Source organism: Danio aesculapii, chromosome 17 (assembly GCF_903798145.1).
Source record: "Danio aesculapii chromosome 17, fDanAes4.1, whole genome shotgun sequence".
NCBI classification, from domain to species: Eukaryota; Metazoa; Chordata; class Actinopteri; order Cypriniformes; family Danionidae; genus Danio; species Danio aesculapii.
In genome coordinates this window covers 7,803,177-7,822,073 of record NC_079451.1, presented here as the reverse complement: position 1 = coordinate 7,822,073, position 18,897 = coordinate 7,803,177, and the positions used below count along the sequence as shown (strand labels likewise).

At 35.8% G+C, this 18,897-nt stretch overlaps 1 protein-coding gene across 1 annotated transcript in view; it reads left to right on the top strand.

Annotated features, from left to right (window-relative positions):
* Nucleotides 1-18,456, top strand: part of slc24a4a (solute carrier family 24 member 4a) — a 94,083-nt gene extending 75,627 nt beyond the window's left edge. Inside the window, exons 12-17 of the mRNA XM_056477034.1 lie at nucleotides 6,441-6,585; nucleotides 10,117-10,283; nucleotides 13,589-13,703; nucleotides 13,791-13,903; nucleotides 13,989-14,054; nucleotides 18,072-18,456. Coding sequence (XP_056333009.1) covers nucleotides 6,441-6,585; nucleotides 10,117-10,283; nucleotides 13,589-13,703; nucleotides 13,791-13,903; nucleotides 13,989-14,054; nucleotides 18,072-18,224 — 759 coding nt within the window. The 3' untranslated portion in view covers nucleotides 18,225-18,456. The remainder of the gene's footprint in view (nucleotides 1-6,440; nucleotides 6,586-10,116; nucleotides 10,284-13,588; nucleotides 13,704-13,790; nucleotides 13,904-13,988; nucleotides 14,055-18,071) is intronic.
* The last annotated feature ends 441 nt before the right edge of the window (nucleotides 18,457-18,897 follow it).

Sequence of the window (18,897 nt, the reverse complement as noted above, 5' to 3'; positions counted from 1 at the left end):
TGCTACAAAGACCGCTGAGGAATTTGATAGAGACATGTCAGCTAATTAAGGATGAAAAGAGGCTGGGAATGCTGTTAAAACTGATCATGGGCAACTTTGACACATTTTAAAGGATGGTTCACCCAAAAGTAAAGAAAAACACATCATGATTTAATCTTACAGTATTGTTTGTAACCAAAAAAAGCTTTTCTTATTTGGAGTTTAGGTCTTATTTCTAGTTTAAATATCTAAAAACTTTTAAATCAAGCAGCAGTTTCTAGAGATGGAAAAAAAAATTGTCTTGTTCTGAGAAATATAAGTCACAATGAATTGAGTTTTTATTTGAAACAAGCAAAATAATGTTGTTTTTGCTTTGAAAATAGATTAGTTTGATTACCCCATTGGCAGAAGATTTAGTTTAAGGAAAAACTCACTCAACTGAGATATTTTATTTTTAAAAACAAGAAAATATATTTTCTTGTCCAGAAAAAGCTTCTTGATATTAGAAATTATTAGATATCTGCACTAGAAACAAGACAAAGGCTTCTTAAGAATAGTGTTTCATAAAAATAGTATTTGTTCTCCTTCCAGAATGTCTCTTTCTATTCTAATCTATTGTAATATCTCTCTAATATTGTAATATCTCTCTTTCTATTTTTTTGATGTTCTAAAGCATGTCATACTTTTTTATTTTTATTTTGTTTAATGTCATGTTTCTTAATCGCTGTAACATTTGAGTAGATATAAACCGCATAAAAGCTGTATGGATACAGGCTACATGTCCTGATATTAACAGATCACTATTGATTTGATATTTACATCGTCATACTCAGCCATATAAAATATTACTCACTTTTTTAAATGGATCAGAATCAAACTGACATGTTTTGAGGGGTAGTTCACCCAGAAATTCAGAGAAAAATTTGTCAAAATTAGGGATGATCTGATCAGGATTTTTGTGGCTGATACAGAGTACCGATTCATAGTCATGGTAATCAGCTGATACGGAGTACCGAGCAAACAATCAAAACGAAGATTTCAAGAAAGAAAAAATGGTTTACTTCCTGTCACATGAGGCCTTCAACTTCCTACCCCTAGTTCCAGGATGCAAAATGGAGGCAAACCCTCCCAAATAATGACAACTTTTTATGTTACTAAATAAAAATTTCATTCACAAATGTATATCAACATAATCATGAAGGTCGCTAGATTCATTCAAATAAAACAGATCTTTCAAGAGATCTATTAGTTTTTGGTATACTTTGTCAAAAGTTCAAGTGGCAACTATAGCTGCCGGTGGGCAAATACCTTGTAAGTACATAAATCATGGGGATTGGGAAATAATGTATTATTAAGTTAATAAATCAAGGTTATTGGTCTTGATTCTTGACAACTGAATCAGCAGTTTTACTTAATACTAAGCTGTCTGATTATTTCTGTCAGATGTCTACAAAAATCTGTAGTGAGATTTACTGAAAACTTTTTATTTATCTTTTTGACGCACAATAGTCTGTTGGGGAAACTAGTGTGTGTTTCATCACTTTAAGACAAAGCACTTAGTGCTTTCATGTTAATTAAATTATATGACAGAATTTTCAGGGGGTTCAAAATCAAATGGTTTTCTAATTTTAATCATAATGAACGCGTTTATGAATATGAATTGATCTTTTGAAAGCAGTTGTTTTGAATTAGAATACCAAATGTTATTCTATTAAAATTTTACATTAGAACATATTTGCCCACCGACAACTATAGTTGCCGCATATTCGAATATGATTTTCTTGAAAAAAATGAAACACCTAAAGGAAATAAATGCAAGTTGTTCATATAGGACACTATAACAAGGCTACATGCATGAAACCATTTTAAATATATGGGCACAAATGGGTTATGAACATGTATGAACATGTCAAGGCCAGAAGCAGCTTTACAGAAAATAATATAACACCGATATAAACATTTGAAAGAAAAATGACAAACGATACAATATGGAAACATTGCAAATGATGAAAAAATTCAACATTTCTCAATCAAGAAAAAGTTTGGAGCACATATTTAATGCATAAGAAGTAAAAATCTATTACTTTTTTTACTAAATGGAAAAAGGTTTATAAATCGTATATTACAAGAAGTTATATTATTAAATATTCATTAAAACTTTTATTTATCTAATAAGACAGCTTTTAGTGAACTTGCAATATTGTCAAAAACATAAAACTTTCAGTTGTTATGTAAAAAAAAAAGCCTAAATATATGCAATACCATTTAAATATTTTGCTCGTCTCCAACTATCGACAGCAGATCTCTCAATGAGAGAGGGGGATTTACACTAGCGATATCTTTACTGCTCGATTCATTAAACCTAATAAATGTAATGCTTAGAACATCACAATGCCTCTCACGATCTTGATTATTCATTCCCATCACCGTGATTTCTGGGTATTTAACTCCTTTTTGGGGATCATGGAGCCCCAATGAATATGCAGGAGACTTGTGGAGCTTCCGGGAGAGGTCATGAGGTTGGACGAGACACTAAATAGAGGCAATTGCTCCGCTAGAGTCACAGCAACTCAACACACTGGAAATACAATGGTTGCACTTGCAGCAAAGAGACCATCACTAACAGGTCACACCACATCTGTATATATTTTAGCTCTTGTGACGCGAGCTCATTGATCGTTCATGCCCCTATGCATCATTTACCTCCTCACGTGTTGTGGCTGCTCTTGGCTATGTATAATATACGGGCGCGCACGTGCGATCTGAGCATCCCTAGTCATAATGTAGTCTTATGTTGTTTTTAACCAGCATCACCGTATCACCAGTATCAAAATATCACTGTACTTTTTTATTTTCTTTGTGATGTATTATGCTTTCTACTTTTAATACTATAGCACAATAATAATACATTTAATTTGTACAATCTCATACTTTCTAACTTTCTAATTTTGTCATTCAGTTGTTTCTTAATCACTGTAACCATTTGAATAATTGTAAACTGCACTGACCATAAAAGCTGTGCAGATGCAGGCTACATACAGTGGGGAAAATAAGTATTGAACACGTCACCATTTTTCTCAGAAAACATATTTCTAAAGGTGTCATTGACTAGAAATTTTCACCAGATGTTGATACCAACCAAATAAATCCATATATGAAAAGAAAACAAATCTAATTAGTTTACAAATAAAGTTATGCATAATAAAATGAAATGGCACAGGTAAAAAAGTATTAAAGACATAAAGAAATGGAGGCGTAGAAAGGCCAGAGTAGACATTTCAGCAAGACAATGTACCAAAACACAGCCAAGGAAACTCTAATGGTTTCAGGAAAAGAAAATCAAGCTGTAGAATGGCCTAGACAATCACCTGACTTAAATCCAATGGAAAATACTAAATAAAGTTTAGTTTGGATAGACAAAACCCACCGAACCATCAAGATTTTTACACTTTGTTTCATTCTGAAAAAAGTCACACCTGAGGAATGCATATGAGTTCATTCTCCACATGAGAGGCTTCTTTAAGCTGTTTTCTGTTCAGTTTGAATCTTAAATAGTCATTCCCTACCTTATAAAACAATAATCACTTTTGTGCTCTACATTTTCAAATTGATCGTACACAACTTTGAAGAGTTAATTCACTCCAAAATTAAAATTGTTATTAATAACTCACCATCACGTCATTCCAAACCCCTGAGACATTTGTTCCTCTTCTGAACACAAATGAAGATATTTTAGATGAAATCTGAGAACTCATTCAAAGTCTAGAAAAATACCCAAAACAATCTCTAAACAGACCATCTGCCTTAAGTGGTTCCATTGGAAAGTATCCTTTTTTTCACACAAAACAAAATTAACGACTTTATTCAACAGTTTCTTTTTCTCTGTGTCAGTATAGTGTGTGCATTCACTGCAGTGACGAATACCCCATTGGATGCCAATGTGGCTTTCAATGTTTGAAACGTAGCACAGGCATATCCGAGGTAATATGTCAGAGGTGCAACCAAGCATAACATGTGAATGCACATCTTATATGTTTTGTATACCTCTTTCTTTGGTTTATATTGGTTTATTATAGTAAGTAAGCGTTTTGATTAGCCAAGTACATAAGACACGTTCACCAATTAAATTCTTATGATCCCAATGCAATTTAAAGAACAACAGTAAATTAGTTTATGAAATTGTATTTGTATGTGGCTCTATGAATTGCTTAAAAGACTGTCAGATGATGTCCCCATTGGACAGTATACTGTATGTAAGGGATAAAGTACATCCAGGCGGTTTTTCTTACATAATAAAGCCTGACATGCTTATCAGAAGCCAAACTTGAATTGATTTTACAAAACATAAATGAGACACAAAAAAATTGTTCTGAGCCTTATAGGATAGCACAGTTTACCGGTACTATGGTAGTATTGTGATACAATGGCTTCAAAATACTGGCGGTGCCACAGTAGTTTGTAAATGGTAGTATCATCATCAACAGTTTATCTACAATACATAATGTTGCATGTGGGAAAGTCACTAAAATTCTCACACGTTTGTGCAACAATAGACCATTTTATTTTAATAGTCTGTGAAGTCCTTTAAGGGTGCAAAACTGTAGAATTCACGCCTTTTATGGTAGCCTATTGCATGTTTTCTGACGCTTCAGTTCGAATCTGAATCAGTCCATTTCTGCTTCTGTCAATATGATTTAGTTGCAACAACAACAGCGACAATGTCAATTCTTATCGGATAAGACTGGAAAAAAAAAAACAATAGATACAGGAAAAATTGAAAGAATTTTCGACCACTTCATTAAGCCTAATTTGGTTGGTTTGTAACAAATTTAATTTGATATTAAATTTTAATTTGTCACTCCGCTACTCACCCGTTTGCACTGGCTGCCAGTTGCTGCTCGCATCAAATTCAAAGCTCTGATGTTTGCTTACAAAGCGACCTCTGGCTTTGCTGCTCCTTATCTGCTCTCACTTCTGCAGATGTATGTGCCCTCCAGAAACTTGCGTTCTGTAAATGAACGTCGCCTCGTTGTTCCATCCCTAAGAGGGAAGAAATCACTTTCCCGAACTCTCGCATTCAATCTGCCCAGTTGGTGGAATGAACTCCCTAACTACATCAGAACAGCAGAGTCACTTGCTGTCTTCAAGAAACGACTAAAAACTCAACTGTTTAGTCTCCACTTTCCTTCCTAATCTTAACTGCCTCTCTGGCTATACCACTAACTGTACTCTCTCTCTCTCTCTCTCTCAAAAAAAAAACATTACTAATGCTTAGCTTCTTAGACTTTACACACCTGAAACTTGTCTATAGCACTTGTTCACTGCTGCTCTTATAGTTGTGTAAATTGCTTCCTTGTCCTCATTTGTATGTCGCTTTGGATAAAAGCATCTGCTAAATGACTAAATGTAAATGTGATATAATTTGTATCTTTATTTTAATGGGCTTTTTTTGTATTAAAATAAACAAAAAGAATGAATACATTTTAGGTGAAGTGATGTGCAAGTTATTATTTTTTTAATAATAAGTGAATTATTAATTAAATTCAAATAGGCCTATTATAGCATAAAATATAGTATTTCTGACAATTTTCTTTATTTCTTGGATTTGAGTTCTGGATTGAAGTATCGTAATACTACTTGGTATCACAATACTTCAGCTGGTAAAGTATCGCAACATGAATTAATGGTATCGCGACAACTCTAGAGCCTTCAAAGTTTATGAATTCTTTAATTAAATGCAAAGCTGACAGAAACAAAAACTGCTGAATGGAGCATACACTAACCTACATACTATTCAGTCTCAAGATGGCACCAAACAGTCAAAAACAGCAGCGTGACAGACAACCTTATAATGATTGACACACTGAACTTGGGTGAGCCTGTGTTATTGGTTTCAGTAGTTGGTATCTGGGAATCACATATTATGGAATGTCGCAAATGACCAATCAGAATCAAAACACCAGTGTGATAAGATACAGTGTTGTCTATTTGTTGCAACTACTACTGCTTCATAGGCAAATAACCTAAAATGTGCTTAAAATGACTATATAAGCTTGAAGTGAACCTGTAAACGCTTGTAGGTTGCACAGCGGGTCATTTTTGTATCGACCAATCCCTGTAGTGCATGTGTTGGAGTCCTCTGTTGCTAGGGAATAGTAAGATGGCAGATCGAACCGTTTCCAGTGGCTCCACTGCCTCTCAACAGTTAAGCAGTCTTTGATTCAGAAATTGCTGATCAATATATAATGACTGGATTGCTTATTTTTAACCTGACTGCATCTTTAAGAACACATTTTAAGGTGGAGCTTATTGTTGGGTGAATATGTCTGATGTCATTTCTAACCCATATTTATTTCAGAAAAATAGCATCATATTGGATGGGAGCAACATTTTTATTTTTTTTTACTACAGTGTCTTATGTAAAAAGTGAATAAGAATGGATTTTGTATCTGTTTATGCAGCAGCAGCGGCTGGTGAAGTCAGCCAATGGTGTGGACTCTGTGCTGGTCTGTGATCAGAAAGCTGACACCATGGAAAATGGCAATGTGGCAGAGGACAAACTCTCCGAGGAGCAGGAAAATGAGATATCTCCTTTCAGATTGCCTGGTGAGGCGCTTTGACACATTAACACATCGCCACTTTAGCTGAATGTCTGCATTTTCATATTAGTTAATACTGTGACATAGTCAGCATGGTTTCTGCAGAGATCAACTAATAATAACAATAAAGATCAACTATTAATAATAAAAAGTATTGATAATAATTTTAAATGATGTAAAATCAATGTATTTAAAAATTAGGATTCCAGGTTTGAGGAAAGTCGTAGAATTTAATATGAACAGACATTTTATATATTATTTCAGACATATTATAAGATATTAAAGGGTCAGAAAACACCAAAACACATTTTTTGAGCTGTTGACAGTCATATATGTGTCTACCGCTGCTAAAAACACTATTAGGACACATATATTATACCAAAAAGTGAAAATTGGTTGTTTTTCGTTATTTCGAGCAAATTCGTTCTTCCGGTTTGAAAAGAAATAGAAGCTACATCACGGCCATGAGATCATTGTGTAAGACTGCATGTCTTCTCCAGTGGGTACAACATGACGTCTTTTGAGCTTTCAGCATTAATTCATGAGACAGACTTGGTTCAAACCAATCAACACGCTCTATTGTAAATGAGGTGCATCTTTATTAATATGCATAATAGTTTCAAAGATAGTTACCTGTTACAGTGTTTAGACAGCAGAGAGATGCCATGTTGTGTTGCCAACCGTAATTAAAACAAGTGGAAGAAGAAGAATTGTTTGGAGACATGGGTTGTCAGTGTTGCATGTATAAATGTGCCGCAACGAAGGTTTTGTTTCCATTTCCCAGCGTCAAAAGCCCCAGATTACAGTGGTCTGCTAATACGCGACAAAAAACAGGTTTGTAAGGAACTTTTTTTTTTTTCTTTCTTTTTTTTTTTTTACTTTTCGCAAAAATCATTTTCTTTAAAAAAAAAAAAGACGTAGTTCCAGTTTGTGTTGATTGTCCTGTCTCTACAGATTTGGTAAGTGTGCGATCAGTGTTCATTATTTGTTTATTCAGATGGCAAAGTTAGTTCATGTCGTCAGCAGTACTCTTTCAGTTTTTAAAAACATAGTCAAAATGATTTATAAGTTTACAGTACGTTAATATCACTGCAATATTATAGACTGAAAGATGCGCTGTACATGCTGCTCTCAGAATGTAAACATGTAAACACCTTAATCCAACTATTACCGTCGTGTAGGATTTTCGCTGCATTTTGTGACAGGGTAGTCTATACACGCAGAAATGTGGAGTTTTTTTTTTTTCTTCCATACGGCAGTTCCTCGCATCCAATATCTCATTTGTCACGGGGGGCATGCATGAAATCCTGAATGAAAGCGAAAGTGCCAAACTGCAGTTTAAAGAAATTACATGAATTACATTCCAGAGGAAATGTGGATAGCACGGTGTCAAATTATGTGCTAAAACACGTAAAAAGGGATCATGAAAGGAACATTCAAAACGCAACTCATGTAAACACCTTAATCATATTATTGTCTTATTCAGATTAAGGCAAATAATTCCATTACTAATGTCCATCTATCTCTGCGTCTGTGTCTGTCTTGCCTGTGTGAAAATCAGCTGTAGTTCCCTTAATGAAACTCCCACTTTCCTGGCTTTTTTCAAACTATAGGTGTGAAAACACTCTGCTGAGACCATTCATGGCCCTTTTAAGTTTTTCTTAAAAAATCTTAAATAAAAAAATAAAAATCCAGGATAATTTTTAAATAATTTAAATACATTTTGTGTGTTTATGTATATTACCTCCAAATGTCAAGGGTCAGCAAGGAGAAAATAGATTAACAAAATATTATTTGTGTTTTTTTTTTTTTTTTTTTTTATTCATCAGAAAAATTATTAACACTAGTTTAGGTCACAATTCACAGTATTAACAAACCATTAACTAACACTATACTAACACTAATAGTTAGTAAGATAAAAGTTGCGTTTAGGTTTTGAGTAGGATTAGGGATGCAGATTAAGATCATACTTTATAACTACTAATGAACAGTTAATATCTTAATAATTAGCAGGTTATAAGCCGGTAGTTAATAGCATGAATTGAGACCTAAAGTAAGTGTTACTGAAAAATGAAACAATTTCTACAAAAATATTAATCAGTACAGAAAAGTTTTTTCAAAAGCAGGACTTTTTGATATTTGAATGGGTTCGTTAGGGGTCATGTGACTTGCTGGTCTCTTGGGGTTTTCAAATAAAGATATATTAATTTAATTTAAATCATGTAATATTTAAGGATAACTGTTATGACCTAATTGATCAAATAAATGAGATTAACTTAATTAGATTCAACTAACGTAGGCTTGGTGAGTATAAGGCCCCATTTACACTGCCAAGTAAATGTGACCCAATTCCAATTTTTTTTTGCTCATATGTGACACATGTCGCATCTGTTCTATGACCGTGTATACATGAAAAAAAAAATGCATGCATTCGCATATTCAGAAATTGGTTTCAGGCCTCCTTCATATGTGGAAATAAATCGGATATAAATCGGATATGTGACAATGCCACTGTCATGTAAACAGGCAGATTGGATTTATTGAGGCATCCTAAAATTTCAGACCTACTGCTCCTCATTAAAGCCCGTCACAATTTGCTCCCACCAGACCTGAGATCTCTCTCGTACCCACAAATTCCTCTGAATGGTGGAGGACACCATATATAAACCATAGGCACAAGCTGCGATGACGGCCCTTTCCCTCTTCCTCCGCTTCAAAATCATTTTAAAGCTGGGCGAACTTCGCATATTTAGCAGAGCTAAAAGCAAGGCAATTTCTTTCATCGTGGCTAGTGTGGCGCAGATGCTAGAACCTGCCTTTACGCATGCGTGACATCGTAAATTGTATGGCAAGTGTAAACGCATGAATCGGATATGGGTCACAATTAAAAGAACGTGTAAACGGACAATATCACAATCAGATATAGGCAACAAATCGGAATTGGACATCAAGACCTGACAGTGAAACGGGGCCAAAGAAACCTTTTTCAAATACTTTTATTCTGTTCATTTTAACTTAAAATGTTTATTTTTGGTATAAAAATAACAACTAGACATTAATACATGCAGTTAATGTTGTTGTTGTTGCTGTTTGATTATCATTAGCACAGACAGTCGTGAATATAGATGCTATCCATTGACCTACAGTAATGCACAGATTGAATGCTACCAATAATGTTTACTTGAATAATAGCCTAGATCGACACTGACAATTTTACGTGTATTTGGCCATTCAAGTTCTTTGAAAATAAAGAAAACATCTGTAATTGTACAAAGAATTGTGTTCAAGCTCAGAAATCCACCTTCAATGATTCGTTCAGTTAGTTCAAAGTAACACTCTATTGTGATAAAGTATCAGTGTTGTGCTGTGAATTGTATAGATATTTCTCAAGTGTTTTCTTGTTGTGAGCTGGAATGTAATCTGCTGGCCACTCAGTGAACTCCTAAGCCACCATAAATAAAAGGATTGGATGCTCCATTAAACGACATGATTTTTTTTCTTTCTTTTTTTGGTGATGATCTGCACCATGTGACTGCAGGGGGCGCTATGGAAAAAGTGAAGTTTTTCATCTCCTGGCCCATTTCGCTGTTGCTGTACTTCACCATTCCCAATTGTGCCAAGAAGCGCTGGGAGTGTTGCTTCATGCTGTCCTTCTTCCTCTCCACGGTCTGGATCGCTGCCTTCTCATACATCTTGGTGTGGATGGTGAGTTAATATTACATTTTAAGGCATTGTACATAAAATCTTACTGTACATTAAAAATGCACTCTGCTGTTGCTGAGAGTGGGGTTCAGATGAATTTATAAATATCTAATGGTGCCGTTGCATTTTTTTATGCACATGCATATTAAATGTTTGGATACAAGGTTTTCAAGTCAACTTGAGCTTTATTGTCATTACCCTACATGTGTGGACATAAAGTAGAACGAATTGTCATGTCTTGCAGGACCACGGAGCTATCTATCTGTCTGTCTATCTAGCTGTCTATCTAGCTGTCTATCTAGCTGTCTATCTAGCTGTCTATCTAGCTATCTATCTAGCTATATATATAACTATATAACACAACACTAGACGTAAGAGCAATTTGTTTTTAAACCTATACATACTAACACTTTATTGGAGCGGTAATAAACCTATACGTGTACTATAAATAGTACACATAACAGACTATACTATACTATGTGCAACATGATTTTTGGTTCATTCACATGTGAACATTGTTTACCTTATTGAGACCTTCTAAGATGGAGTTTAAGCGAAGTGTCTGGTGCATATGGGGACAAGAGTGTTCAGGTTTTTACGCATAACAAACTAAACAATTTGCTGTGTTTATTTGGAAAATATATACACTACATGACAAAAGTCTTATTACCTATCCAAGTTTTAGGAACAACAAATAATAACTTGACTTCTAGTTGATCAGTTGGTTTCAGAAGTAGCTTATATGAAAGGGAAAGGCCTCTAGATTACGCTTATTTTACCAAAATAAAATATGATCATGCCTTGATTTTTAATTATTTAATTATAACAGTAAGGTCTGACTTTACTTAGACAAACTCTTGTTACTTAACAGAAATAATGTACAGTGTAGAATATATGGCGTCATCAGTCAAGGTGCAGTGGAAAAAGAATGAATATTGTGTATTGTGACTCCTATGAGCTTGAACGACTGCATCCATACATCTCTGAAATGACTCAAATTAATAAAGTCATCTGGAACGGCAAAGAAAGTGTTCTTGCAGGACTCCCAGAGTTCATCAAGATTCTTTGAATTCATCTTCAATGCCTCCTTCTCATCTTACCCCAGACATGCTCAATAATGTTCATATCTGGGGACTGGGCTGTCCTGGAGCACCTTGACCTTCTTTGCTTTCAGGAACTTTGATGTGGAGGCTGAAGTATGAGAAGGAGCGCTATCCTGCTGCAGAATTTACCCTCTTCTGTGGTTTGTAATGTAATGTACCAGCACAAATGTCTTGATACCTCAGGCTGTTGATGTTGCCATTTACTCTGCCGATCTCTCGCATGCCCCCATACTGAATGTAACCTTTAAACCATGGTTTTCCCCTTCACCAACTGGGACTGGTTTCTGTGAGATTGCAGTAGATCTTCTGCAGTATTTGTGATGATTAGGATGCATTTCAACAGATGATTCATAGGAAAAATCTACCTTCTGCCACTTTTCCAAATGATCTATTTGAAGTCAAGTTATTATTTGTTGCTTTTACAACTGGTATTGACGACAAGACTTTGTTCAACACAAAAGAAAGTATTTTGAAGTATGATGGAAATCGGTAAGTACTGACTTCCAAAGTGTAGTAATCAAAATAACTTCAACAGGTTTGTGACCGGAATAAATGATGACAGAATTTTACATTTTGAATGAATTATCTTTACGTTTGTTGCTGCACTCTCATTGGTAATAAAATGTAATTAACACATGAAAATGCATGCATCATATAATATGTAAATATGCATTAAGATTGACTGTAATTAGGGATGTAACGGATCATGGATTATCCGTGATTCGTACGGATCACAATCCACGGTTCGGAACACTTGTGTGCCGCAAATTAATATATATATATATATATATATATATATATATATATATATATATATATATATATATATATATATATATATTTACTTTACTAAATTTGTTACGATTGCAGAGAGATTGTCTCATGTCATTCAAATCACATGTATGAAAGCATTTAGGCTTTCCTGTAAAATATAATGATGACGGAAGAAGTTGTGGCAGGTTATTCGGGATGTGGTGGGTTTCTTAGGTTATTAAAGGTGTTTTCTGTCACTACTTGTTTAGCCTGCATTAATGTATTCAGTGAAGGCTGTATGATTAATCATTAAGAGATCGGGATCTCAACACCCACGCAACATAAACTGTAAATGATGGTGATTTGCATACTGTATGTTTATTAATCCTTTAAATCGCTGCGTTCTAATGTGTTTGCAAAGTGCAAAAAAAAAAACAGATTCAGTCTTTAGTTTACAAACAGTCAAATAAAACAGAAGTACTGGAAGAACAGTTTATAGTTTAGATATAACCATTGATGTTTATAGTAAAGATTAAAATCACCATCAATGCTGATTTCAGACTGCGCGATTTTAGCCTCGTTTTTTTTTTTTTTGTGACTCGCCGACAGGTTTTGTGAAATTGCCGACAAATACCTGAAATCACAGGCATATCAGTGCTCGTTCACATGAGTAACAATCAAACAGTGTGAACTATCAAAGACGCGATCTGAGAGAATCGTTGATGAGTCGCTGACCCCCGTGAGATATTTGGCATGCTTTGGACTGAATTGTTGCCGATTCCTATTGTAAACTCATGCAGTGTGACACCACCTGTCGCCGATTCATCTTGCAGTGTAAACAAAGCAGCGACAAAATAATAGGTGGCGACAACCAGCCTTCAAAAATATGCCACTGAATAATTCTTCAAAAATGGTCCATCTAGAAACGAAACATAAAGCTTTATGAGTGAATCATTTATTGATAATGAGACTAAAAATAAATATGGGTTGTACAAATTATTATGGTCGATTTATACATTTAGCGTTATCAGCAACAGTAGTAGTAACACAGTACTAAATATTTTACAATTTATTTTTATTCAGCTTATTATTTCTTCAGTTTATTTTGAATAAAATTACAGGTTCTAAGTTTTGTTTGTTCAAACTGAAAGCTTCTTGCTGTACTGTTTTTGTAATAAATGGAAAGCAAATTACATTTGACCCCCCCCCCCCCTTTTTTTTTTGGCTGATCCAAAAAATGGTCCGTGACTAAAAAAACCATGATGTGATCTGAACCATGAGATTTGCCATCCGTTACACCACTAACTGTAATACATTTGATGAAATAATTTGATCAAACATATGACCTCCAGCACCTCCTTGCAGCCCCTAGGGTGCCAATTTGAGGTCATGTTGCTTGCTGGCATGTTACATCACTGAAACCCATTCATTCATGTGAGTCGCTGTGTGCAGGTCACTATTGTCGGATACACTCTTGGAATCCCAGATGTCATTATGGGCATAACTTTCCTGGCTGCCGGTACCAGTGTTCCAGACTGCATAGCAAGTCTTATTGTGGCACGTCAGGGTACGTTTTATTTTCTTGGCGTTTCTACCATTGCTCATCTTTCATTCACGTTGAGTTAAAGTTCCAGTTCTGTGTCTGTGCGCTCAGGCCTGGGGGACATGGCTGTCTCCAATACGATTGGCAGTAACGTCTTTGATATCCTGGTTGGACTTGGCGTTCCCTGGGGCATCCAGACAATGGCTGTCAACTACGGCTCTGTGGTATCTGTCTTTTTCACTCCTCAAACAGACACATTGACACTCCCGCAAAGGCTGTAAAAATGTTTTCTTTTTGTCTCCTGTTTAGGTTAAAATCAACAGTAGAGGATTGGTATACTCTGTCGTTCTGTTACTAGGTTCAGTGGCTTTAACTGTGAGTAAATGTGATACTTGTTTTGTTTGTTACTGATTGTGTTCATTTAACCAGAAATAGAAAATCCAGTATTTGTTTATTAATTTTAACTAATCGATAATGGTTCTGAAAGCCCAAGATCTAGCTTTTAGTCTGTAGTGTTTGAATTTACTTTATGAATAAAACATTACTATATGTTTAAGCCCAGGTCAGATCACACGATTTTGGCACGATTTCCTTGACGTAGGGTGTTGTGGGAAGTCGTAAACGACAAATGGATATCGTGACACAAGATTCAATCGTTTCTTTTCATGTAATATGGCATAGTTCACGACAACCCATATCATGTCTGCAACACTTCAAGACACCATCACAGAAAGTCTAGCATGTTACATTTTTTTTCCCTGATTTTCACATTGAATTCCGTCATGTGGGTGACACTGGACAATAGGAGCACATCATTTCTCAGCTATATCCACAGATTCTGCCGTTAATACGTGAGTCAGGTCAAAAAATAGGCTGCATATTTACTTATGGGTGGGTCTCGGTGGATAAGATCAATCATTGTTTATGCAAACTTTAACTACTTTCTCTAAAATAATAAAGTGTTTTAAGCTATTTTATTTGACAGACTGACACACATATGCAGACATCTCCATTCTCACAATGACTTTCTGAGTTCTTCCAACAGAGTTTGTTCTTCTGAGGTAATCTGGAAATATGTTCAGTGCTGCCAATACATTGTAAATGCCCACCGGCAATGTATGATTTTGTCATTAAAAATTAAAACAGTTTAAGATAATTTTCTCTGAAACTTTGAATATTTCACTTTAATTTTATTTAGGCTAGATTTTATTTTATTTAACAAACCAATTTGTGCTTTGACGCTGATTCTGACTCTGAAGCACGTCACCTCTGATGTTATTCGTTATTCTTGTTTATCTAGAAGATAACTGACAGACGAAATTAAGACACACATTAAACATTATTTTTACATTACATATTATTATTACATTAAAATTAAGACACAAATTATACCAAACAAAATTTGTTTTACATAGATTTTTTTCACAAGAAAAATATACAAATTATATTTTTGTTTGTGCCAGTACACTACTTTTTCGCTTTGTGGAAAACAAGGATTTATTTAATGATTCACTGAAATTGTTGTATCACAAACCTCTGTCATATATTTGCTAATTTTTATGTAATTATTTCAAAGATTATGTCTTGAGTATCTGATTTTTCCTTGCTGCTGATGTGCTTTCATTTTCTCTGTCTCACTTGCGGCACACGTGTGTCAATTTTCAAACAAGTAATGTTTGTTTTAGGTTTCAGGCATTTGAAATGCACATATGTACTAGGAAAACATAACATTTATGATTTATAAAATATACTTTGATGTCTATTTACTTGATAAGTCGTGATGTACGGAATACTGTTTCAGGGTTCAAGCCACTACTCATTTGAATTGAGAAAATATTTGTTTATGACCACTTTTTGGTCATATCACACATTAAAGTGAATTTTATATAAAATCATGGTGTACACAACAGTCTCTGGACTTTCTGCATCACAGACATCAATACTTAATCAATTTATACAAAATTAATCACTTTCTGGCCATTAGATATTAGGCATGGATGTATTGTGATCGTGATTTTTCGAAAGTATCACTTTGTAAATGTTAATAATTACCATTTGTTGAGTCTCCCCATAGAGTTTAATAGAGCGCTTGCACCTGGAAGCCGCTTCACATAACGTCACACTTAACAAGCAGATGGAAATAATGATAATTATTCAACATAATCAGACAATGTGTGTTGTTCATATCTGATACACACTGTTTTGTTAACTAGAACATTTACTCTTTTCTTCTCCCAGTTAAACAGCCACTCACTTTCATGTGTTTTGCAAGAAGTTGATGAATTAACATGTTGTATGTCCAGCAGTTCTAATCTCTCCACTAAAGCGCAGGATTACATTATGCGCTGATCATAGATCAAATAATATGATCACGTTTAAATGATGCAGTACATGTTCTTACACATATTTGAGAATCGGAATGTCTGATATTTCACAGTAAGGACATAAGTCAATATTTGCAGAAAATGAAAAAAGTAAACAAAATATGCATAAACCATCCAGGTGTGATAAACTTGACGTGTCGCCATGGAAACCTTAAAGCGATGCATTGTAAATAAGTCACATTACAATAAAACTAATGCAGGGATGTCAGAGGGAACTTGCCTGTGAAAGAGTTTAGATCACAGGTATTAAATGCAGTTCCTGGAGGGCCGCAGCTCTGCAGTTTAGCTTGAACTCTAATTAAACACATCTAATCAAACTAATTGACTCCTTCAGGCTTGTTTAAAACCTACACGTAGAGCTGCGGTCACACTAAAGTTTGAGCTTGCGAAATTCTGTTGTATGGCCCTGCGAAAAGGGGTGGGATTATTAAGATATTTAGACATTTAAAAAAGCGAGCGATTGGTCCATATTTAAAATTTCTGTACAGAAAGGTCATGTTTTGATCCTCGATTGTTCGCAGGTCAGAGTTCACCAAGCTGGAACTTTGAAACGCAGTGAACTGCGAAACTTGATGCACGAACTTGCATTTCTGGTCTGACGCATTCGCGTGCAAATGAATAGAAATCTATAGGGAGAAAAGTCCAGTGTGACCGCAGCTTAAGTTTGTTGAAGCAGGGTGGAACTAAACTATGCAGAGCTGCGGCCCTCCAGGAACTGGATTTGACACCTGTGGTTTAGATCAATGGTCTCAAACTCAATTCCTGGAAGGCCACAGCTTTGCATAGTTTAGCTCCAACCAGCTCCAACTTACACCTGCTTAATAGTCTCTTGTACAGGGATTTTCAAACTTTTAGGACACATGCCGCCCAAGTTTGTCCAATTTCACTCGCCCCCCCGATTAAGAGTCTACAATGTAAACAGAAATTTTTGATTACCTTAATCTGACTAAAGTCATAATGGAAATGAAATTAAGACGTGGAGTATGCATTATTGAAGTAAACACCGCGATCAAATTATTACCGTCATGTAGGACTTTTCGCCGCATTTTGTGACCATATCCACACACACGGCTGTCAGTCTATACTGGACCGCGCGCACCTACACACACACACACACACACACACACACAGACACGCACATCACGAAATGCGGAAGTTTTTTTCTTTCCATTCGACGTGCGGTATCAATAAAAGCAACAGTCTTCAACCAGTCCTTCATATTCACGTCAAATACTCCATATGTTCATGAGTGAAAGTTGAACTGCCAATCTGCAGTTAAAGTCGAGAAATTGAAGATGAACGCCTAAAATTACATGAGACTCTGCAGGAAACGTGAATAGCCTGGTGAAGCAACATTCAAAAAAGCACTTCACGTAATTATAGTATTGTCCTATTCAGATTAAGGCAAATAACTAGATTACTGATGTCCATGTAAACAAAGTCAGCATGTCTTCAAAGTAAGTGAAAGATCACCGGTTTGACTTTCCTTCATTCACCGTCATTCGTTTTAAAAGGCACCCGGTCCATTTTATTTGAATATATTTTACTGGAACGCATTAACTCTGCAGGTGCCTGATAGTTCGCTGTGGAGCTAACGTTAATCATATTATTCCCTCTAGTGAACGCATAAAAATCGTCATCATAATAACTCGAGTGCACGCATCAATGTCTTGCGCCCCCTTAATAGGTGCTGGCGCCCCCCTGGTGGTGCGCGCCCCACAGTTTAAAAACCCCTGCTCTAGTAGTTCTGAACACCTTGATTAGTTGCATCAGCAGTGCTTGATTAGTGTTGGAGCAAAACAGTGCAGAGCTGCGGCCCACCAGGAATCCAGTTTGAGACCTATTTTGAGATTAAGATTGCAATAAACTGTAAAACATATTTTTCCATTACCTACTTTATGCTACAGAAAACAAATTTCTGCTCCAGCCTAACCTTATTTGGAAGTCTTCGTGAACTCTGAATGCGATCATTTGCTTTTGCGTCTTAAATTTGTTTCTCTGCCTTCAGGTGTTGGGAATCCACGTGAACAGATGGCGGTTGGACTTGAGGCTGGGCATCTACGTGCTTGTTCTATATGCAGTCTTCCTCACCTTTTCCATCATGATCGAATACAACGTCTTTACCTTTGTCAACCTGCCCATGTGCATAGAGGCAGAGTAAGCCAGAAGTTCTCCATGGGCTTTGAACCAAAATACCTCCAACCAAAATCACCAATGAATCTGCTGTTTCTCCTGTTCAATCTGCTCTACTGTTAAAGGAAAACCACTGTTCCTCGCTGCACATTCACACCACTGTGGCTCAGATGGAAGAACTACATCTCCCCAAAAAAAAGACAAAAAAAAAAAAAAAAAAAATCACTGACTCTCTCTACTCCACCAATTTCCAGGAACCGAAATTCTCCTTGGCAGCTCTCTTTGTAACTGGAAATCCTTTCCACTTCTTAATCTCGGACAATCACAACGCAGCCCCATTAAAAAAACAAACAAAAAAAAGTCTTTACCGGATCGATCAGAGCAGGATCATTTAAACGGTCACACTTTCATCACACGGCACTGACAAAGAATGCTGCTCATTCCTGTATGCATTAGCAATCTACGTTTTTGAATTTCTGTCTTCCCTTGAGACACTGTCTGACATGAACGTGAACATAATGCACTTTATATGTGGCATAAAACATCTATATCCTATTAATTTATGTCCTCCAGAATGGAAAAATGAAAAATACGTCCTTGGTGTGGGCGCAATAAAACGACCGAACTGCCCTCGAGCAAGAAACTGATTCTCGCAGCCCGTTGCGCACAGGAAACCGTTGAAAATCACACGCATCCCAAAT